This window comes from Pteropus vampyrus, unplaced genomic scaffold (assembly GCF_000151845.1).
Source record: "Pteropus vampyrus isolate Shadow unplaced genomic scaffold, Pvam_2.0 Scaffold53, whole genome shotgun sequence".
Lineage (NCBI taxonomy): Eukaryota > Metazoa > Chordata > Mammalia > Chiroptera > Pteropodidae > Pteropus > Pteropus vampyrus.
In genome coordinates, this window is record NW_011888834.1 from 4,423,660 (window position 1) to 4,448,117 (window position 24,458).

General features: G+C 37.3%; 1 protein-coding gene and 1 long non-coding RNA gene across 2 annotated transcripts in view; both read right to left on the reverse strand.

Moving 5' to 3' along the window:
• Positions 1-24,458, reverse strand: part of PALLD (palladin, cytoskeletal associated protein) — a 355,442-nt gene that overhangs the window by 188,063 nt on the left and 142,921 nt on the right. The window contains exons 5-8 of the mRNA XM_011360286.2: positions 19,386-19,460; positions 15,250-15,391; positions 11,953-11,976; positions 9-128 (exon numbers count right to left, since the gene is read on the reverse strand). Coding sequence (XP_011358588.1) covers positions 9-128; positions 11,953-11,976; positions 15,250-15,391; positions 19,386-19,460 — 361 coding nt within the window. The remainder of the gene's footprint in view (positions 1-8; positions 129-11,952; positions 11,977-15,249; positions 15,392-19,385; positions 19,461-24,458) is intronic.
• LOC111739713 overlaps positions 20,793-24,458 on the reverse strand; it is a 3,895-nt gene continuing 229 nt past the window's right edge. The window contains exon 2 of the long non-coding RNA XR_002780361.1: positions 20,793-21,723. This is a non-coding gene — a long non-coding RNA (uncharacterized LOC111739713). The remainder of the gene's footprint in view (positions 21,724-24,458) is intronic.

The window sequence follows — 24,458 nt, forward strand, 5'->3', positions numbered from 1 at the left end:
TCACATACCTGAGGTGACAACCAGCTGGGCAGTGCTGGTTACTGATCCATAATCGTTTCTTGCTGAGCACGTAAAGACCCCTGCATCTTCAGGGAAAGTCTCAGCGATAACTAGGGTACAGATCTCCTCTGGAAGGGAAGAGAACAGTATTCCTCATCAGAGTGAAATCATGAAGTCACTGAAGAAGTCAGACTCTCTGCCTTTCTAAACAAGCAAATTAGGTAATGATGATAAAAGAACTGCTTTCTGAAAGTGTTCACAATAGAATCTCTATTCATTTAACTTAGCAGTTTAGCATAGCGGCAAAAGCTTTGGAGTCAGACCCATTCTTTGTGATTTTGAACAAGATTTGCTTTGGTTTCCTCATCTATAAAGTGGGATAATATATACCTAATAGGATATCTGTGAAGATGAAACATGATGTTTGCAAACATGATGTCTGCACTTGGCATGTGGAAGATGCTCAGGAGATGCCAGCTGCTCCTGCCTAGTTGTTTCTATGTGGAAGTTCTACTAGAGTACCTGCCTCTTTGCTTCGACTGAAAAGCAATTACTGGGGGAAATCAAACTTCTGTGAATTGCTGACAATGGGAAAGAAGAAAATAACATGCAATTGTTTTACCTGCAGACAATTATTCTGGAAGCTACTGTTAAACCGAATGGCAGAGTTATATAGCATGGAAAGCCCAGACTCTGGAAATGGCTGTCAGGGCTTGCATACGGGTCCTGCCACGTCTTGCCTTTTTGACTTTGGTCGATCTCCCCTAACTCCAATGTTCTAATCTGTAAAATGGAGGTGATAACAGAACCTACCTTATACAGTTTATATTAGTCATGATCATAAAATTAACCATTGTAGAGTTATTGTGAGGGATGATGACGACCATGGCAATAGCTAACAGCTATTGTGCCTTATTAGGCATAAGGTACTGTTACTAGCACTGAACATGGATTAATTTAGCTATAATTCTCATGTCGACATTATGAGTCATGTTTATTATTATTAGCTGATTTTATAGATAGGAAACTGAAGCACAATAGGCCTAATTGATTTGCTCAACATCACATAGCTAATAAGGGGTAAAATCAGAATACGAACCAAGTCAGACTCCAGACTCCACACTCCTAACAACCACTTGTTCTTATGATAAAATATACATGGTGCTTATGATACTGCCTGGCACGTAGTAAATGCTTTGTAGCCAGTAAATACTAGCTGCTACCATTAAAAAGAAGGTAGATCTAGAGTGAAATAACTTTTTTAAATTGAATAACTTTATATTGTACCAGTAAAATAAAGATGATTATGTTGGTAATGTTAAGAAAAGTGATATACAGTAAGTCTTCACTTATCACATATAGGTTCTTGGAAACTGCGATTTTAGGCAAAACAATGTATAGTGAAACCTATTTTACTGCAGGCTGATCTGAATAAGAGTTAAGTTCCTATAGGCACATTTCTGGTCACAAAAACATCACCAAGATTCTAAATAAAGATCTAAAACACTTCTAATATTAAACACTGAAATAAATGTGAACTATACATACATTTAAGATAAATAAAAACAAGTAAGATTATTACTTTCCAACTCACTTATTCCAGTTCAGGTAACCAGAGCCTCTCCTAACAGCTGGGGCACCAGTTGGGAACCTCCCCTCCCCCGACAGGACACTCTTCCATGGCAGGGTCACTCACACACACACACACTCAGACTGGGACAGTGTAGATATGCCAATTCACCACATGTGCACATCTTTAAGATGTGAGGGGAAACCAGAGTCCCCAGAGAAAATCTGCAAAACGATAAACTTATTATGTGACATGTACTCTACTATTTTGTATTCTACTTTATTTTAAAATAATGGTGGTTACTATCCACTTTTACAGGTCATGCTCAGCAGTTTAAAAACATGCCCTATAGGACCTAGCATCATCTCTGGCTCAATAAATATCAATGAATCCTTAGTAGAGGTATTTGGCATATTATGAAAAGAGTTTTTCAAAATATACGAAAACACTAATTTGTAAAGATTTCTGCACTCCCATGTTCATCGCAGCATTATTCACAATAGCCAAACATGGAAACATTCTAAGTATACACTGACGGATAAATGGATAAAGCAGACGTGGTACATATATACAACGGAATACTGATCAGCCATAAAAAAAAAGACATATTGCCATTTGTGACAACACACATGGATTTTGAGGGTACTAGGCTAAGTGAAATAAATCAGACAGAAAAGGATAAAAACTGTATGATTTCCCTCATATGTGGAACATAAAACAAAAAAATAACAAAATAACAAACAATAAACTCATAGGTACAGACAATGGATTGGTGGTTAGCAGAGGGGAAGAGGGAGAGTTGGGTAAAGGGGGTCAAATCTATGGTACCAGAAGGAATCTACTGCATGGTAAACATGCAATAGAGTATGGAGACATCAAATGATATTGTTGTACACCTGAAATCTATATAATGTTATTAACCAATGTAACCTCAATAAATTTTAAAAAAAGGAAAGCGTCTTCAGGTAAAGGTTTGACAGCCACTAATACATTTAAAATACACATTATTTGATTAAAAGGTCACTGAATAGAAGGAAAACAAGAGAGTAACAGAGAGAGCATGAGATAATCTGTTTCTTGATTGTACACAGTACTTGGCTTTCCAATGAAAGACAAAAACTTGAAATAATTCACATTGGAGCTTTACACAAGATTAATCTTTTTGGAAAATGAGATGTATCTGGAAAGGTACAAGAAATTGGGAATTTTTAAATTGAGTACGTAGGGTTTACAGAATGAGTTAAGAAGTTTACTTAACCAGAGAAGGGTGAATAAAACTTAGATTAGCATTGTAAGCGATTTTAGAAATCAACTAGCCCAGATCCCTCATTTCTTCAGGTGAGGTCCAAAGTTATTCTCTCAAGGTCTTAGCTAATTACCCTCAAAGTTAAAAATGCCAAAGTAGGCATTCTGCCTCCCACAGCATGCTCTTTTTTTATACAGTTCATTATTTTTTTCCTAGTCAGGACACAAGAAATCCAATGTAAAATGAGGTAATAAAAGCTTTAAGATGGGAAGCAGGAAGTTTCCTGAACCTGAAAATTTTAACTACTCATACTATCCAAATAATTCACTAGAAATTCACCTGTACAAGGAGATGGCTATGCACCCTTTAAGACACAAGACATATTGGTATAAGACATAAGACATCGAAAGAACATTGGAAAGTGGACATACAGATATTAGAAGAAATGAACAGCCCAATCATATGAGATTTTTGGCGGGGGTACCTCACATACTATCTGCCCTCTGAAAGGTGGGTTTCAGGCAGAGGTGCAGAGGTCCAGAGGTCCGTCATCTTTGTTTCCTCTTAGCAGAGGCTGCTCGGAGCCGTTTTCTCAGCTCTCAGCAGCACCTCTGTGCCTCCTGCCCAGGCGGCCACTGCCTCCAGCTCTGCACCATCTTCCCAGGGCCTGGTACCCTCAGGAGAGGTTCTCTCTCAGCCTTGGTCTATTTACACCACCAAAGGCTGAGTTTCTGGAGACTTAGAAAAATGCCTACTGCCCATTCCATGCCTGAGAAGGCTTTAACTGTAAACACAGACAGAATTCTGTGTCTTGAAACCTACACTTAAAAACAGAAGAAAATCTTATTTAGCAGAGATGATATACAGGGGTTTTAGAGTGATGATCTTGATAATTTTTAGAATTCCTTCTTAAGTCATCTACAATTTTTTTTTAGTTATGTCATTTTAAGAAAAAACTGAGCTCATATACATAGGTGCCCCTTCTAATCCAGAGGGCCCTTTTGAAAATGAAATTTTATCACTCCACATCCACCCCTCCCCCCCGGCCACTCATCCATGACTTGAGGATAAATTAAAAGCCTTTAATGTGACCATAAAGTCCTAAATGACCAGGCCCATTCCTTTTGTGCCTCTCACCTTCTTTCGTGCTGAGCTCTGGACTCAAGAGCTCTTGGGTGGCTTCTGGAGAAGCCACATTCCTTCAAGTCTCTAAGCCCTTGTCCCAAAGGACTTAGCCTCTCCTACTCAGCCTCACATTTCCACCTAACCATTACTTTCTCAGAGAATCCATTTTGGTTAGACCTGGTCAGATCTACCACCTATGTGATTTTTAGGATGGCAAACTTCCCTTGGAGACATCTATCACAACTGTAATGAAATAATTTCTTGTGTCATAGTTCATAGTTCCTAGTTCATAGTTTGTTTTGTTCATGGCTGTACTCTCAGCATCTTTCAGACAGAAAGGTCCTCATAGACATTTTTGAATAAATGTATAGATGAAATTTAAATTGGAAAAAAAGTAAACATCTGCTTTACAAAAAGACTATTTTCTAAAGGAATTCTCAATAAGACTGATTTTTCTACAAGCTTCCTTGTATGTTTCAAATGTGACTGATCAAAATTCATTTCATATGAATTTTCAGGAATACTTTTATTGCATAATATATGGAATATACAAGTATGAACACCTAGAGAAGGTTACAAACTTACAGACAAAATAAGAAAAAATTAAAAAAAAATGGGATGTTCTTCTTGTAATCTTTACACATTGCTATGTCTCAGTGATTTTTTTACCAGATAAAATTTTAGTCCAATGTGCTAATGGTTGCTCAGTTGTTCTCCTTTTGGAAAATGTCTTCCAAAAATGACAAAAGGCTCAGATTTCGTTGAGAGAAAGGAGCATCATTGCTTATATGGTTCTGACATTACGAATATGAAGAAAGCCATGAGGAAATGAGATGAGCCAGGTTGTAATATTGAATTTTCATCTGGGAGCATCTTACTTAAACAAAGACCTTTAACACATCTGTAAAATACATTTTGGTGAGGAATGGAAACCAGGAAATGACTGCTTATGTCAAAAGGAGTCAGAGGTTTATTTATTTGTACCAAAAAACTGTCTCTGGTGTGAATGGAAAAAATTTTAATTATTAATGATATTATGATCCATTTTAATTCAATTTTCCTAAGTGAAAGATTTTTATTTGTGGGCATATAATAAGTTACTAAATTGGAAACTATTTTTGATGGTGATAAACTGTTTTTTTGTAATTACCTAAAAAATATTTAATCACATCGATATCGCCAAGAAGTTAACCCTGAATTTCATTGTTCTTTGACTAAACACTTGGTTAAATACAAATAAAACTATTTTATTTGCAGAAACTTATTTAAAAATGAGGTAGCAAAAACAACAATATTGGGTAATAAAGGGATATTTTCATAAATGCCTTCCTTCACAGTTTTTTCTGGGGGGTGGGGGAGGCATGTCCAGTCTAACTAAAAAGAAATCCAGCTTTTACCTTCTAAATCACATGGTTTGGCTAATGCAACTGGTAACAAAGAACTCTTGGCTAAAATCAGCAAGATGAGATTAAATATAAGACTTGTATAAATTTTCATAAAAGATTTTTAAAAATTATGAGCTATTATCATATATAGAGTATATTTAAAATGTACAGTTTAAGGAATAACCATGAAATGAAGCCCTGTGTACTTCTTAGACCATTAAGTCTAAGAAGTAAAATCCTAGTGATACTTTAGAAATGCCCTGTATGCCTAATCGAATCTTCTTCCTCCTCCTTCTGAGATAATCATTCCTTTGATTTTCCTTATGTATTTACCACATATGTATCCTTCAAAACTGTGGTCTTTAGTTTTTAAAAAATTGAGCAACAAGCTCAAATCTTGTTGTGTAAAGAAAAGGCAAACTTGTTTCTGTTAGGAAGAAGCTCCCAGTAACTACCGGGGGGCATAAAGTGACTTCAACTTCCCTGAGAGTTTACAGAAGCCCCCACAGAGGTAACCAGTGAGCAAGGTCATGAGTGAGTCCTGGGAAACATAAGTCTCAGCTCAGAGGAAAACCTGGCAGAGCTGGACGGCCAGTGGAAACAGTTGGTAGAGTTGGTGTCTCCAAACTTTGTTTTTAAGTTCAACATGGCTAACTTTCAGATCTCAGCACCAGATCCAATGAGAACACTTCCACTGGCGGGGTGAAATGAGTGTTCTTAGTTGATCTGGAAGCAGTACGTAGAGGAGAAAGCAAGACAGGCCACGTAGAGGTAAGAAATTGGGTAAGGCTTCCTACCCACCCATTCTGTCATGAGGGAAAAAGATGGAGCAGTGGCATGAGCTCTTAGTGATGAAAGCCTCCATGTGTCTGTCTCTTGAGTTACACTGTTACAATTGGACTTGTTCCCCATTCCTGACACAGAGCTGTTACCTTCCTGGAGGTTCCCTTTGCCTCTCGTTTGTATTTGATCTCCTGCTTCTGGTACGTTGTACGCCACATCTTGCTCTTTCTGGATGAATTTTTTTGCTGTGGTGGAGCACATCCTACATAAAAGGTTGTGGGGGAAAATCTCTCAGACCTTGCAATCTGAAAAATCCTGGCTACATCTTCATACTGAATAAAAGGGCTGACTGGGTATAGATTTCTTATTTGGAGGTAATTTTACTCGAGAATGTTGAAGGTTTTGCTTCATTGTCTCCTTGTGCCTAGTATGACTGCTGAGAAGTCCTGAGTCATTCTGATCTTGTTTGTACGTGACTGGATGTTTCTCCCTGGAGTCTGGCAGAATTATCTCCTTGTCCTAGATCTTCTGAATTTCACAACAATGCACACTGCTGTGGATTTATTTTCACCTGCACTCAGTGAGTCCCTTCAATCTGGAAACTGAAATCCTTCAGTATGGGGAATGTGGGAAAAATTGTTATTGATACTCTTTCCCCCTTCTTTGTTCTCTCCTCCTGGAGTCCTAATTATGCACATGTAGTCTACCTGGCAGGTCCTCTAGTGTCTCTAACTTTCTTTTCTTTTCTCTTCTATTGCTTCTCTTGATCTTTCTGGCTTATTCTGTGGGACATTTCCTCAACTTCCATTTCTGCTACCAACTTTCTCATTCCAAGAAGTTTTTGCATTCCAAATGTTACTCCCCTCCTCCTCCCTTCCTATAGCTTTTGATTTTTACTTCTTGGATGCACTGATTTTCCTGTCTCTCTGAAGAGAGTGTTGCTTTGTTTTCGCATTATCTTCTCTTCTCTGTTTTTTCCAAGTTGCTTTTCAGAGAGTTGCTTGTTTTCTTTTACATTATCTACAACAGACGTTTCTTCGGATGTCTTTCATCTCTTCTGGACTGAGATGGGTGCGAGTTGATTAGAAGCTCTGAATGTGAGAGACAGCGTGTCACTTATAGCCTAACCCTTAGTTGATCCAGATGGCCTCTTTGTTGGAGAAACTTCATACTATTAGGTACAGCTTTTTTTTTTTTTTTTTTTGGTGGTGGGGGCGGGAAGAGTTCAGATTGCTGGGAAAAGACTTCAGTCTCTGCCAAGAGAGGAAAGTTCACATGCCATCATCCTAGAAGGGTGTGCAGGAAGATGGCTGGCAGTAGGAGTATTCAGCATTTAGAATTCTAAGGGTCCTTCAGTCCCTTTTTGGTGCACACTCAAGTGGGCCTTTCCCTTCTCTCCCCAGAGATTAAACCAAACTTTCTTGGTTCATGGAATGCTAAGCATCTCAGTAATTTTTATGGTGCTCCAAAGCAAAAGATATACTTAACAGCTTCATTTGTTAAGTAGTTATTTCCAAAGAACTTAAGTATTTAGGTCTTAGCAAGTTAGTTACTGTCTGAAAAAAGTACATTTAACTTAAAAGTATTATTATTTTATTCCCAAATAATCACAATTATTACTAATGGATGCATGCATCCGTTGGGCTCTGCATAGCCCTTCCTGGAATCAGACTGGACACAGCCAGCTTCATTTCATGTTCCACACTGATTTTCATGTGGTAATTGCTTTTTATCACACATTCATTGAAAACTGAGTTCACAAATATATGATGTCATAGAAAAGAGTGTGAAGTGATCTGATGATGAAACTCTGAACTAGTAGTTTTGTCTATCAGATGTCGAGTATTATGTGTTCACGGCCGAAATTTCAGACATTACAGCACCTCTGTCAGATTGGTATAACTCCCCAAGGCACCCTGTCACAGTTTGAGAATCACAGGTTTTATGTAGCCCATTTTTGTTTAACCCACAATCTTAACCCAGACCTGCATTGAGTTTTTAACTATGTACAATCTACTGGGATCTCAATGAACATCCTCACCACTGTCCTCCTGCAACTCAGCACCTCAGTAGATTTAACAAAGTATAATTTGCTTCCCACTTGGAATCATAGAATCAAAGGATGGACTCGACCACAGGAGATCTAGGTTGATGGGTGGCACTGGTTAGCAGAGATTCATACTGAAAGTAGGAGGCACCATACTTTTATATGTATAATTCCCAAAGCAGCAAGATACCTTTTTGTATTTTCAATTTTGCATGCCATTTAGGCAATGCTATAAAAGTAACTCAATATAGTTTGTGGCTGTTTTCAGACAGCTGAGTAAGGGCCTGAGTATTAACAGCTGTCCAATGAAGTCTTCTGTGCCTGTTGCCCAACCCCCCAGACTAGTCTTTCAAGGATCCAATCAGTGAAAAGTCATAATGTAAAGGAGAAGGCCTGAGCAGGTAATATGACAAATGAATGTTGGTCTTAAGTAAGCTGACTAGCTATTAATTCATAAAACAGTCTGAAAAAAATTGTGATGCAAGCTGACTTCTGTCTAGACAGGGAAGGGACTGTAAAACTTATTAGACAGATGCAATATGGTAGTGACAAGAAAAACCTGTTTCAGTTGCACAAATCCATTGGGAAGGAATATTCTAGATCCTTAACTGTCTAATCCCTAATGGGGGTGTATCTAGGTACTAATGAATTTCAATTTTATTTCTAGAGCTTTAAAACATCTTACCCATTAATAAGAAAGGGAAGGAAAGTGAAGAGAAAAAGGATTTAAAAATGAGGAAGAGAAATGTAGAAAGAAAGAGAGGGAGGGGGAGGGGAAAAGGGGAGAAGGCGGGGTGTGGGGGAGGGAGACAGACAGACAGACAGACAGACACTGAGACTGAGAGGCAGCCGGCAAGGAGAGAGCGAGAGTGAATGTGACAGAGGAAAGGGAGGGTGGGTAATAAAATCCAAATGCTTAAATATGTTCCTGAATTTCAAAGGCTATTTATGTTTGAGCATTTGGAAAATATCATTGACCTAGTCCTATAAAATTTATCTCTTGCCTCAGATGAATTATAGTCATGTCTGTTTTTCTCCTTTCCACATAACAGTGGCTAAAAACAACTATCAGGAAAGCCATTTCCTACATACATTTTATATGGCTGAACAGTTCAGTGGTCTACTGGATATAATAGTCAATCAGGTCATTTAATGAAAGTAAACAGTTCAATATACACTTTGTTTTTTCCCCTTACAACGTCAATGGTCACCTTCAAGGTTAATGTAAGGAAAACATTTGGCTACTAGTAAAAGACTCATAGTCATACCTAGTTTTGTCAGACATGCCAAAACATTGTTTAAATACAAATGTTTTAGCATTTGCTTACTCTGAAGTTCTTACTCATAACTCACATAAGTAGTCACTTGAACAGTCATTCAAGTGTGTAAAGGTTTTTTTGTTTAAAATTATGATCGTGGATTTAATGATACATGCCAAATGTAGGTTTCCTGAAACAGAGCATTTTAATGCTCCACTACGAGAGTGAAAGGAGCAATTCTAATAGTGTTGTGCTAAATATAATTGTGGAGAAATTATCAAAGGTCAGGGAAAACTAGTTGTGTTTTGTTTTTAATAGCTGACTAGAGAGAGAGAGAGAGAGAGAAAGAGAGAGAGAGAGAGAGAGAGAGAGAGAGTGTGTGTGTGTGTGTGTGTGTGTTACTGTATTGACAGCTTTGCTTAAAATATTTCTCTACCAAAAAATGATTGTTTTCAGCAAATGTTACTACTATGGTTGGAATGGAGGAGTCTCTTTAAGTGCTTTCAGATGTAACAAAAGGAGGGAACAATAAGAAAATTTGATGGACATGAAGAGGAGAAACTTTTTTATACTTTGCTAGGATACGTGGTTTAAAGGAAGGTCTTCCATATCTTTTATCGTGATTTTGCCACGTTAAACCAAAAGGCATTTAAGTAAGTCCTAAAAGTTATATTATTTTGCGAAGTTGCTGAAGACTAATTTTGGCAAATAATTTATGATCAAAACTATATTCTAGAAGCAAAAGAGCAAACTGAAACAGGAGTATCTGTGGTGTGAGGGAAGGGGCTTCGATTCTCCCTCCTCACTCAAATTTATTCCTTATTGGTTGGTATATTGTTTTCAACTTTCATACATCACATACTCAAAAACTAGACTATAGATTCTAACCAGTGTTTTGAATTTTTGGATTGTTAGTTTATGATTTTCCAACATAGATCATGGGAGACATTTCATGAATCATCATCACCTCTGTAGGTGAGAACAACGGATAATGACATGATTTAAAAAAAAAAAAAAAAAAAAGAGCTGTTGAATTCACTCAGAATCCAAAACTGCAACATCAAAAGCAGTCATAATTCATTCCAATACTAATGCTTTTAGAATTTTGGGCTCAATGTTTTAGTTAGTTTTATTAGTACATAAAGCATCAGAAGACATAAATTGCTCCATGTATTTGTTCACATAAACTATCTTGCAGATAAAAGATATTTGGTCCCGCCCACCTCCCTCCCTCTGTCTTTCTCTGTATCTAAAACAGCAAATGCAAAAGATATGCCCTAACTCCCTAAAGGATTTCCATATTAGCATATGCAGTAGGTTGAGTCTCAGAAGTTCCATATATCAGGGAACTGGCATTATGCAATGTTATACAAAGACATATCACAGACAAAATGTGAAGTTCTGTATTTCCATGGTTTGGAAAGTGATTACCGTTATTTGATGTGGTGACTGACACATCAAGTGGGCGACATGCTCTAGTTGTAACTCATGACAAGAAGGCAGTAGATCAATTCCAGCTGTTCCCTAAGGAGGCTACACAGCATCCCTTAAACGCTGGGTCTTCATAGGCTCACACTCTGTTTTTGACCCAAACTCAGATGTGAGAGGTTCAGGACTGACTGCAGTAATCTGACCTGAAAGAGTCCACTGAGAACCTTCACGCTTCAAAGAAGGGACAGAGCAAGGTCATGGCTCCAAAAGGACACATAGCAGGATCTGCTTGATACTGAAGCAGAAGCGTGCATCTGTTTGTCTGCCCTATGGCAAGAAGTGAAACTAGTGACTTTGCTGATAGGAAAAATACAAACAGTGGTCCCAAGGAGGATGTACAATGATGCACAAACAGAAAATTGTGTTTCCTTTACAAACATCACTTCAGTCTATGTGTGTCATAAACATACAAAGAGTCTGAGGCAGAATAGTCAGACCTGATGCTTCTGAATAACATAACACTCTGGTGAGGTCACACGACCTGGAAATTGAGCAAGATCCTAGGGCAGGATGACTTTCTTCATGCTTGAAGAAGAATAAAATTTTATGGTGTAGGGCACATAAATGAGAAATGCCTTGTGGTCAACGTTGCTTATGTTTCTGGGCTGCTCTCATGTGAGGCACATTTCTACACTGAGGAGTCTAGTTGTTAGTGGGTTTTGGTCAGTAAAAGTATGCAATAGATTGCTCTTTTTGACTGGAATTTTAGAAGGATGTTTTTTCATCATTAGCTTAGTTTGCTTTGAGTATAAAAGACTATATTTTAAAAAGCCTTAAGTCACTGAACTTGACCTTCTTGTCTGAATGGAACTTAATGTTTTACTAATAAAGAAGTTGATATAAAATGCAGTGTACAGACCCCATGATAAAGAAGATATTGTCTTTAAGGAGGTTTCACATTTCCAGGGAACTACAAAAACACTGTTCTGCTTATGGCTTTGAAACTGAAACAAAGAACTATTGAAATCCAAAAGATACATTGCCCCACCAGCCCCCCGCCCCAAAAAAAAAGAAAAAAAAAAAAAAAAGAAGAAAAAGCTTCTTACCAGGTTCAGCTGTAGATCTAGGTTCTGTTTGCCATATGAGAAAAAAAAGTAAAAAACAGTATTAGAATGGAGTTCCATTAATAAACTTACCTATCTTTTCCCATTACCTTGTCTAGGACATGTCTGCAGAAAGGTTATAGGTAAACTCCAGAATACCACAGACAAAACGTGACAGTAGACCAATTTATGTTGTTATGAATACAGAAACAAATTCCAGTAATGGCTTACACTAGAAAGTTATTTAATAACTGCAGTTCATAGAAAGCCTTACAGGAGGCTCATGGGCCTCCTAAAATCATTTGCCCAACTTTCATTTCAAATGCGTATATGCTTTTTTTTTCTAAAGAAAGAACATATAACTTTCATGAGAGTTTCAAAGGGCTCCACAAGGGAGCACCCCAGCTTTAACTTACTTAAACCCTTGTCAATTGCAGATTATCTCCTCTCACCTCTCTTTGAAAACGGAAAGCAATTCATTTGAATGACTCAACCCTTCCTGGTTTTTCTGACACTTGAGAGAAGACAATGGTTAGATTTGAGAAAATGGGCACCTCTCCTTACTTTTCTGTAGAATTCTGAAGTCGGGAGAATCCTGGATTTCACTCCCTTGTCGGAACCACTTGACCTGCAAAGGGGGTGCCCCTCGTACCCGGCACTCCAGAACCACCACCTGGCCCTCTGATGCTGCAATGTTTTGCAGTTCCTGAAATTCAAGGACAATACTGACCATCAGACTTCTGTGTGTTCTTACACAATTTCGCAGCAAAGAATAGGACTTTCAAATTTTAGAGGAAAAATGCAAAACTTGTATCATAAAAGAATTACCACTAACTCAGGTACAGATAAACACCTTTAAATCCACTGACTGTCAGCATTTCATAATCTCCGTGTAATGAAATTAGTCAGGTTTACCACTGGGCCTGTAGAAATTACGGCGCTGTTAATTTATTGATTCTTTCATAGTTATGCGATTTTACAGTAACAACTGTTACCTTTCTTTATCTATGTTTAAGAGTAAGCTGTTGGAATGCAAACTTCTTAAAACAAATACACACTGTACGAATGTAGATTCCTATGAAAACCAGATAGGAAGAAAAAAAAAAAGACATACACACTTGTTTTCACACGCTCCAGCCTTTTCATGTATTCCCCTCACATCCACTTCTGCCCAACTACTTCCCTGTGTCAGGTTTATGAAGATAAAGGGTTTGATATTTTCTCATTTTGAGGTTCTGCGTAAAATAAAACATGCAGCACTTCTCTCTTCTTGGCCTTCATTTCCTCCTCCCTGTTACCCCTTATGCTCCTCCATCCGCTCCAACTCCAAACCAATAAATTTTTACAATCCAACAGATCAGAAATTAATTTGACCTCATAGATGCAAAGAGGTACAACTTTTACATTTGTTATTAAATATCAAAAGATTAATAGTTCTCTTATATATGTCCCCTCTCTACCTTCCTCCTCCACGATTACTTAGCCACGAAGCCTCCTTAAACTTTTTGACTATTTGAACTTTTGACTATAGAATATTAGATCTGATAATAGGGTATGCAGAACTCTTTAAATTATAATAAAGTAATTCACGTATGAATAGATCAAAAGCAAACAAATTCGCATTAGGAAGTGTGTGGGGGTTTTTCAGTTGTTTTAAATTCTCTGAAAAGACAACAGTGTTGTGCTGGGAAAAACAAATCCTGTGGTCTTTGGTGCTCTGTGGAAATTCTAAAGGTTGATGGTGAGGGCAAAAGAACCGTAAAAATCTAATGTGAAGTCTGAGAAGGCATTTGATAAGAATTTTGGTGGTTAAGAATTTCTTCAAGTGAAAATGTTAAGATTATTAACTACTTCTGTTTGCATTATATCTCCTTATCTTTAAATGTAGAAAACTTCGGGTTTTAAATTGACTTTTAGTTTCTGATTGGGTCCAGAAAGGGCTAATTTAGTAGATCATACCAGAAAAAGTGTCACTCAGGAACCCAGCCTGTGTGGATTAATTATTAAACACCTCCAGGCTTGTCCAGGAAGCCATTCATGGTAGATTACAAGCGGTACACAAATATTTTCCATGTTTGAGCTTACAGGCACCAAAGAGACTCTGATTTATTCCTAGAGTTATGCGTTTTGTTCAAACATTAGAAAGTCAGCAAGGCAGGAAACGGGTAGATGCCGAGGACTTTAAGCAGTAAAAACTCCATATTATTCCAGGATTATAATTTGGCTCTTTCTGTAGCAAACTTTACCTTGGCAAAAGTCACAGCTAAACATAGTTAGCCATTGGGAGAACTGCAGGAACATAAAGAGGAGTCTTGAAGGGCACAGAGAGGCAACCTTCAGAGGCCACACTCGGCAATCTGGATCATCCATTTAGGGTAGGATTTGGAACCCCTGGGTATTTTAGGGTCCATATAAGGGCATCTCCTGACATACATCAAGTCCAAATAATATTGTGATTCCTTGGAGGGGTCTAACTACTTGGGAAGAAATGCGACATGGACCTAGCTGCTCTCTCGGCCTTGTGCGTCCCTACTACTCCCACGGACCACACTAGTTCTGCTGCCCCTGCTAAGCTGGAAGGTAGAGGCACTGGCTGTGGCTCTGACCAGCTGTGAAACCTGAAAATCTTTCCCAGAGCAGTACCAGAAAATAGATGGAATTACCCCTTGAACTGGCAAAGCCTACCTGCCATCCATTGTCAATCATTATACCCAAGAGAAAGGCCAAAGAAGATGCTAAGGCAGACAAAGCAAAGGCTTTGAGTTACGGAGATCGGCAGATTTATTTCCTAAAACTGCCCCTCCAGTAAACAAAGCCCAGGTCCACAAAGAACCCTGCAAAATGGGGATAGGAATTGCCCAAAGGGAAAAAGAGGAAAGGAAAGGAAGAGCAGATGCAAGCAAGGAAGGAAACAACCCTGCAGAAAACAGACATGCCATAGTCCGGACACGGGCAGTGGAGGTGCTGGGCTTTCACCACTAAACAGTGTGAGTTTTTTTTTTTTTAAAAATCAACCTTAATAATGTAGAATTTTGTTTTACATTTCTTTTTACTAAGCTACACAGAATGCTGCATGGTGTTCTTTCAGGGAAGAAGGAAACACCACTAATAGAATGTCTACAGCTTAGGAGCTGGACTGCGGTGGACGAACCACGGTTTTGTGTCTAGTGCTTGAGGATTTCTCCTGGTGCCCAGGAGGAATCCTGTAACATTTCCACATACCAGGCCACCGTAGTGAAGCCCTGTGGGGAGGGAGAGAAGACAATGGTTAGATTTGAGAAAATGGGCACCTCTCCTTACTTTTCTGTAGAATTCTGAAGTCGGGAGAATCCTGGATTTCACTCCCTTGTCGGAACCACTTGACCTGCAAAGGGGGTGCCCCTCGTACCCGGCACTCCAGAACCACTACCTGGCCCTCTGATGCTGCAATGTTTTGCAGTTCCTGAAATTCAAGGACAATACTGACCATCAGACTTCTGTGTGTTCTTACACAATTTCGCAGCAAAGAATAGGACTTTCAAATTTTAGAGGAAAAATGCAAAACTTGTATCATAAAAGAATTACCACTAACTCAGGTACAGATAAACACCTTTAAATCCACTGACTGTCAGCATTTCATAATCTCCGTGTAATGAAATTAGTCAGGTTTACCACTGGGCCTGTAGAAATTACGGGGCTGTTAATTTATTGATTCTTTCATAGTTATGCGATTTTACAGTAACAACTGTTACCTTTCTTTATCTATGTTTAAGAGTAAGCTGTTGGAATGCAAACTTCTTAAAACAAATACACACTGTACGAATGTAGATTCCTATGAAAACCAGATAGGAAGAAAAAAAAAAAGACATACACACTTGTTTTCACACGCTCCAGCCTTTTCATGTATTCCCCTCACATCCACTTCTGCCCAACTACTTCCCTGTGTCAGGTTTATGAAGATAAAGGGTTTGATATTTTCTAATTTTGAGGTTCTGCGTAAAATAAAACATGCAGCACTTCTCTCTTCTTGGCCTTCATTTCCTCCTCCCTGTTACCCCTTATGCTCCTCCATCCGCTCCAACTCCAAACCAATAAATTTTTACAATCCAACAGATCAGAAATTAATTTGACCTCATAGATGCAAAGAGGTACAACTTTTACATTTGTTATTAAATATCAAAAGATTAATAGTTCTCTTATATATGTCCCCTCTCTACCTTCCTCCTCCACGATTACTTAGCCACGAAGCCTCCTTAAACTTTTTGACTATTTGAACTTTTGACTATAGCATATTAGATCTGATAATAGGGTATGCAGAACTCTTTAAATTATAATAAAGTAATTCACGTATGAATAGATCAAAAGCAAACAAATTCGCATTAGGAAGTGTGTGGGGGTTTTTTAGTTGTTTTAAATTCTCTGAAAAGACAACAGTGTTGTGCTGGGAAAAACAAATCCTGTGGTCTTTGGTGCTCTGTGGAAATTCTAAAGGTTGATGGTGAGGGCAAAAGAACCGTAAAAATCTAATGTGAAGTCTGAGAAGGCATTTGATAAGAATTTTGGTGGTTAAGAATTTCTTCAAGTGAAAATGTTAAGATTATTAACTACTTCTGTTTGCATTATTTCTCCTTATCTTTAAATGTAGAAAACTTCTGGTTTTAAATTGACTTTTAGTTTCTGATTGGGTCCAGAAAGGGCTAATTTAGTAGATCATACCAGAAAAAGTGTCACTCAGGAACCCAGCCTGTGTGGATTAATTATTAAACACCTCCAGGCTTGTCCAGGAAGCCATTCATGGTAGATTACAAGCGGTACACAAATATTTTCCATGTTTGAGCTTACAGGCACCAAAGAGACTCTGATTTATTCCTAGAGTTATGCGTTTTGTTCAAACATTAGAAAGTCAGCAAGGCAGGAAACGGGTAGATGCCGAGGACTTTAAGCAGTAAAAACTCCATATTATTTCAGGATTATAATTTGGCTCTTTCTGTAGCAAACTTTACCTTGGCAAAAGTCACAGCTAAACATAGTTAGCCATTGGGAGAACTTGCAGGAACATAAAGAGGAGTCTTGAAGGGCACAGAGAGGCAACCTTCAGAGGCCACACTCGGCAATCTGGATCATCCATTTAGGGTAGGATTTGGAACCCCTGGGTATTTTAGGGTCCATATAAGGGCATCTCCTGACATACATCAAGTCCAAATAATATTGTGATTCCTTGGAGGGGTCTAACTACTTGGGAAGAAATGTGACATGGACCTAGCTGCTCTCTCGGCCTTGTGCGTCCCTACTACTCCCAGCCCCACGGACCACACTAGTTCTGCTGCCCCTGCTAAGCTGGAAGGTAGAGGCACTGGCTGTGGCTCTGATCAGCTGTGAAACCTGAAAATCTTTCCCAGAGCAGTACCAGAAAATAGATGGAATTACCCCTTGAACTGGCAAAGCCTACCTGCCATCCATTGTCAATCATTATACCCAAGAGAAAGGCCAAAGAAGATGCTAAGGCAGACAAAGCAAAGGCTTTGAGTTACGGAGATCGGCAGATTTATTTCCTAAAACTGCCCCTCCAGTAAACAAAGCCCAGGTCCACAAAGAACCCTGCAAAATGGGGATAGGAACTGCCCAAAGGGAAAAAGAGGAAAGGAAAGGAAGAGCAGATGCAAGCAAGGAAGGAAACAACCCTGCAGAAAACAGACATGCCATAGTCCGGACACGGGCAGTGGAGGTGCTGGGCTTTCACCACTAAACAGTGTGAGTTTTTTTTTTTTTAAAAATCAACCTTAATAATGTAGAATTTTGTTTTACATTTCTTTTTACTAAGCTACACAGAATGCTGCATGGTGTTCTTTCAGGGAAGAAGGAAACACCACTAATAGAATGTCTACATCTTAGGAGCTGGACTGCGGTGGACGAACCACGGTTTCGTGTCTAGTGCTTGAGGATTTCTCCTGGTGCCCAGGAGGAATCCTGTAACATTTCCACATACCAGGCCACCGTAGTGAAGCCCTGTGGGGAGGGAAAGAAAAATCTTACATCCTCTTTTCTTCCCCTGATGCCTCCAGCATGGGCTTTATTTGCTTAAACCAAGAGGTATGTTGGGCCCTGGTACCCCCCAAATCACCTGTGTCCTGGGCAATCAGGTAACACAGACTTTCTGGTGATGGTCTTGAGAAGATGCTTGTGAAAATTCCTTAAACTACATATAAATGGGAAGTGTCCACCCCTCTGCAAACGTTTTCCGTTCTAGCATCAAAGGACGACTTCACTGGTCATTACAGTGACATTGGTTTTGGTTGCCTTTTTACATGACCTTTTTTTTTTTTTTTGGTAGTTTATCCAGGATGGGACTTTCAAAGTTATTGCCAACTACTGTCATTAGTTGCTTGTGTCTTATAGTAAATGTTGTTTATGGAAAGATCTTTAATAAAGCTGAGTACAGGCTGGCTTAGGAGAAAAAGAATCGTTCTCTACATAATTAAGATGCTCTACTCATTTGCCTCACAGATGTTTTATAGATTTGTTTGTCCTGTTTGTCTTTAGTTTACTTGGAATTAATTTTTGTTGAAAAGTGTGAGGTAGGAGTCTAATTTAATATATTTCACTTCTGCTAAAAATATCATTCTTTACCCAGTGGTTTGTGGGCTCTATTCTGGTTACTTGTCAATTTCTAGCCTTGTGTCAGCTCCATACTATCCTCATACTATACCTTTAGAAAATCTTTATCTCAGAGGACAAATCCCATCCTTTCCCTAAAACCATTCTATTTTTCTTCAGGAGTGTCCCAGCTGTTCTTAGCCATTTTTTGTTCCACTAAACTTTTAGAATCAAATTACCAAGTTCAATATCAAAAAAATGAAAACAAGAAACCCGTTGGAATTTTACCTAGATTTGCATTAAATTCAACTAAGAGTCATGACTTCTTTACAGTCTACCAGTCCATAGGCATTATATATCTTTACTGAAAGACATTTAAAAAGTCACAGATAAATCGAGTTTTATAATTTTCTCCAAAAAAGGAATGGGAGAAGAAATGCCAAATGGAACCATTTCTGAATTTAGCAGCTGACCAACGAAATGGATTTCATTCAACCTGGCAGTATAAAACACCAACTTAGAACAAATGGAAAATTATTTTATTTTTTTTTTAATTTTTATAAAACTTACCAGTTCCAAGCAATACCCTATGTAGAATTTTGTCTTTTTCCCCCTAACTACCTTGGCTTTCGTACCTTATTTTGAGCTCTATCAGGTCACTGGCCACGCTCACACTTTTCAGAACCTTCATAAGATTATACTTGCACAGTAATCATTCAATGAATATCTACTTAGTCCCAAAGGTAACTGTGATCACCAGTCTACTGATCTGTTTTAATTTTTAAAGGCTACTACACGAAGCCACATGTGAATGGAATTTATGCATGAAAGCAAACAGAGAATGAGACTTGCAGATGTCAGACCTTTGTAAAAACAGGAGGAAAGTAGGCAGAAGTGGTTCCATCAGGTCTGCACAGATACGAGGTTGGACTGTGAACCTGAAAAAGCAGAGACACATGGATCAAATTCTAAATATATAAATTGCTGAAAAGATGGGCTAAAGAAACCTTTTATTGTTAAGATTGCTCCACATGAATGAGTGAATGAAAGGATCTCCATATATCATTTTGCTGATCTACTCTTATAGCACAGACATTGTCTGCTTCCTCATTTCACATCTGTTACTCTTCTCTATTCAAAAGGATATTCAAGGTAGAAGTTCCTGGTTCCTTAGGGATCCGTGAGCTTTTAAATACTATTACCAAATGGATTTCTGTGTGTGGGATTTCCACAGGAGTCTTTTTAAAAGCTCTCACAGACATTGTTTTGTTTTTTTAAACACAGTCTGGATTTGTTGAATAAAAGGCACAAGTTACTGATAGTGGAGGGTAAATTATCAAACATCTAGGTATCTTATCTTTAACGTGTACTCTTTTTTGATATAGGAATTATAGGAAATGAAGAAAAAAGGAATAAATTTTTTTCCTGATGTGCAAAAAACAAAGGTGTTGAAACATTTACTGAATGGCACTCATGTCTGGAAAAATATAAGGATTTCAGAGTAGTAAATGGAAAATATTTCTTTGTGTACGAAGATTTATTTTCGAACACTCCAGATTTATTCACTTCTATATGAGCAATTACTAGTTTTTTAACCTAAGATAATGGTGATCTTATATTACTTGTCTAACTATGCCACAGAACTTCATCAAAAAATGTTGGCAGAGTTGTAGAGATGCTAGGATGGTAATGGGCCTTATTCATTAACCTTGTAAGACTTTTTTTTTATAGGCTTGTTATTCAGGAGGTCCAAGTCTCACTTTTCACTGTCTTATGTCCAAAGAATATGTGAACGCTCCTATAGTATTTAGTCTGTACCAGAAACTGTTCTAAGTATCATATGGAGATTAACTCACTGAATCCTCATGAGAATCCTGTGAGATAGATGGTATTATCTTCATCTTACAGATGAAGAAACTAGGCACAGAGAGGTATATCACTTGCTCAAGGTCCCTTAGTTATTGATAGAGCTGGGATTCAAACTGAGGCAGTATGATCGGGGCGTTAACCTTTATGTCACCTTGCCTATAATAAAGCAATGTTGTTTCTCTGAGCACTTTATTTTCCCAACTATACAAGTGGGATATATTACCTTCCATTAAGTATTTCTGTAAAAATTTAAACCATTTTAAAATGTACTATTTACATTATGGCACTTATATATTTAGATGCTTTTAGGCTTCTGTGTTACACCTTAATATTTTATCAGATTCAAGAACTGTTTTGTGTGTATATTTCCTGTTTCCCATGCATAGTTTATAAACTCTTTGAAAAAGAAGCTGGTAACATGTATATTTTTTTTTCTGCCATGAAATGCCAAGCACAGTGCTCGGCATTCATTCAATGCTTATCAGTAATTAAATATTAAACACAAAATGAACCAGAAAAATTCGATAAATTCCATTCTAGCTTAAGAGCTTAAAGGAAATATCTACGATATATGACATTTGCAAATAACTTAACTGGTTGGTTCTTTTCTTGTTTATGAACTCAAGTGTCTTCTCTACAGTTTGCATATTCCACATACCACGAAGTATATGGTACACATTATAATTACTAAAATACCTATGAATGCTCAACAGATACAGGGAATGGTGATGCTCACAAAACGTACTTACCACCCTTATGAGTTAAGAATGGGTTTACAATTCAAAAGTATTGGGGGAAAGTTTGTGAGTGCTGTAATTAAAAATACTCACCATAGCAGAAAGGCAAAGTAACATATCTGAGTTAGAGACATTTAGATAATAATTTTTACTTAAAAATAAATTTCACATTGGTTGTGTCTGCAAAGTAAAATCATTACTATTTGTTTCCAGTAGTTCGCATGGTACTTTCTTGGATAAAGCAGTCTTACAATGAAACAAAAGCAATATAAAAAAGCATGGTGAAGTAAAAAAAAAAAAAAAAATGAATTTTTTTTCTTATTACCTGCTTAGCGCTTAGAGGATGAGAAAACTTTTGTTGGTATGTGAACTTCTCTTGTCTTCCCATTTGTTTAAATAACTAATAAATGTGGCTAAATGGAAGATAGCACAAATGTAGAAGAATCATCAAATCCTCATAGCTAAGTCAGATACCATCCTGTCAGACTGTTGGATGTTAGAAAGGGAAGTTCCCAATGGAAAAGCACATGATGACTAATTGGTGGTGTGGCTTCGATTAAAGGTTACTTTTAACGGATTAAAAGGAGGACTTTACCTATCATTTTCTTTTCTCCCAGTTGTGTTTTCACTCAGAAACAATTTCAAGGGTGTTAACTAGTTAAAATTAAAGATATATTCTTTAGACTTTTTAAAATCAAAACTATATTCTTTAAACCAAGAAGTTTGCTAATCAGTTCGACTCCTCGTGGGCACTGGTCCAAGGCACACTTACTTGTTGAACAGGGACAGATAATGGCTGAATCACAGCTGTTGTCACACCTGTCTTTGGAGACGATGATCCTATTGTCAGGGAAACTGAAGTTGTTTTCTTTTGAGCTCTGGAAAATAGGGAGGCAAGTGTTCAGCGGCAATTTTTTTAAAACAGGAATTATTCTTTAAAACATTTCCACCGATTAGCCCAGTTTTGGTGTGTGTACTTAATCCACTTCACTGTAAGTGCTTCAGAAATGCATAGAAAGGACCTAATAGATATTAGCAAAATAAACGCATGGACAAAAGTAGCTGTATATAACTCAGTTATTATCAGAGAACCTAAAGTAGTGAATTTGAAAATTCTAAGAGATAAGAAAATGCTTAGAAAAAATCCACTCTTTAGCAGTAAGCAGATATTTGAAATCTTTAGGGTTAGGACCCTGTATTTAATTCAAAGTTTTGGTTGTCTATTTTAAGTGTAGCAGCTGTTCTTTGTTCTGGCTTCTAATTTTGTTAAGTTGAGTGTGTCTTAGAATTTTTGTCTTTTCTTAGTTCATAAAAGTTAGTGAAGTATAAAGAAAGGTTAAGGGGAGTTGGTTTCGAGGCCTAGTTTCGTTTAATCGCTGGCTGTGTACTCATGAAGTCACGCAACTTCGCTAAACGACATCCTTATCTGAAACGAGAGGTGGCAGAGTACATATATGATTTTATCAAGGTCCCTTCAGCATTAATACTTGGTGATTAATTGATGCTGAATGGATATAACTGTTATGTATATACTGGCAGATCAAAGGAACTTAGTGACACAGACTCAAAATTCATGGTTTTCTACAAAATTCTGGCAGATTTTATTTGATTTTGGCAAAATATTAAGATATTAATATTTTACTAATAATCCATGTTCTTGTAGGAAAAAGTTTTGATAAATTTTCAAGACTGGATCTAGTTGGAAATAGACTTTATCCAAATAGAAACTCATTTCTGGCCTAATGAGATATTTTTCCAATTTGTATAAATAAATTGATCCTCGTTTACATTTTAGTAGTGATTTAACAAATTTTCTCTCAATGTGATGAATATTTATACAAATGTTTTACACATTTATAACCAGTCAGTTGTCTTTGAAATTAACAGTGAATATGGTTAGAGAGTGGCAAAGCGATGAGAAATGCAGACTTCAAAGTTCAAACTCTTAAGTTAAAAACTGTGTTCCAAGTTCAAGTATTTGATCTTTGATTGACAATGGTCGACATCTTCCTTCAAAGCACAACATGCATGTCTTCCTATCCCAACAATTCTGACATTCTTTGCTATATAACTGATGGAATCATAGGTACTTACTGTGGCATAGCTCCAGGTTTTGATTTGAAAGCTAAATTTTCACTGTCAGAATCTGTTGAACTGGCACCTGAGAGAGTTAAAAATAATAAAAATGTAAGTAGAATCTATAATTACATCAAAGAGTAATGCTCATCTTTAAAGAATAACATGTAAAGTCTTTTTCTGAAATAGAGAATGGTTCAGATCATTTTTACTTGGAGTGTATCTTCAGAAAATCATATTAAAAAAAGAACTACCATGAAAAACTTTCTTCAAAGCAACATGTTTTTAATGCCAGATTTATTATTAGTTTCATTTTTATCACTTTAGTCATCACAACCATATGCTTAAATGACTTATAAACTATGAAATAAATGTGTGTGTATGTATAAAACATCCATGGTTTTAAACTTTGAACTCTTCCTAGGAGATTACATGGTGTGGCTTATTAATGTCTTCATTACTCATTGATTAGGAAATGCTTTCTGACTTTTTGATAAACTAGAACATGATAGTGGGTGGCTTCATTCTTGAATAAGAGTCTCTGATTTTGGATCACGCCTCCCACATTCATTTGCCTCATTACGGTTTTTGAATTAAGGGTCAGATTTTTAGTTAACAAGCAAATTACACTTACATTTTAATGCTCACATATTTTGTGACAAGAGATTTTAGATGACATTTAAGATAACTGTGATGATTAGGAGTATATTCTTGATATTTCTTTTATGAGGCATAGTTAACTTGTGGTAATTAAATTATCTATTTAAAATGCTCTAATTTAAAATACTTGCTTACAGAAAAGTAACCAAATAGCACAGAATTGTGTGATAGAATAGCAAAGATCAGTGGATACCTTTCCTGATGCCATTCGGCATATGTTAACAGTCTGGTATGCATTTTTCAGGTAAATTTAATGTATCAACATACACATACTTATGTACATATTTATACAAATGGAATCACACTATATATACTCTTTTCAATTAGTTATTTTTGCCTATCAATATATTTAGAATATACATGTATACTTAATTCTCTTGGATGGCTGCCTAGTGTTCCTTTCCGTGACTATACTGTGTTTTTCCAACCTTTTATTGATGTTGACAGTCATGTTTAAGTAACTCTGCTGGAATGTTCGCTGTCCCTTCCTATTTAGTTCTATAACTACCACCTAGTGCAGGCTTTCTTCACCTAGGTCCTGGACTACCACAATAGAGTCTTATCTTCTATCAAATTTGTCTTCAACCCATGGCA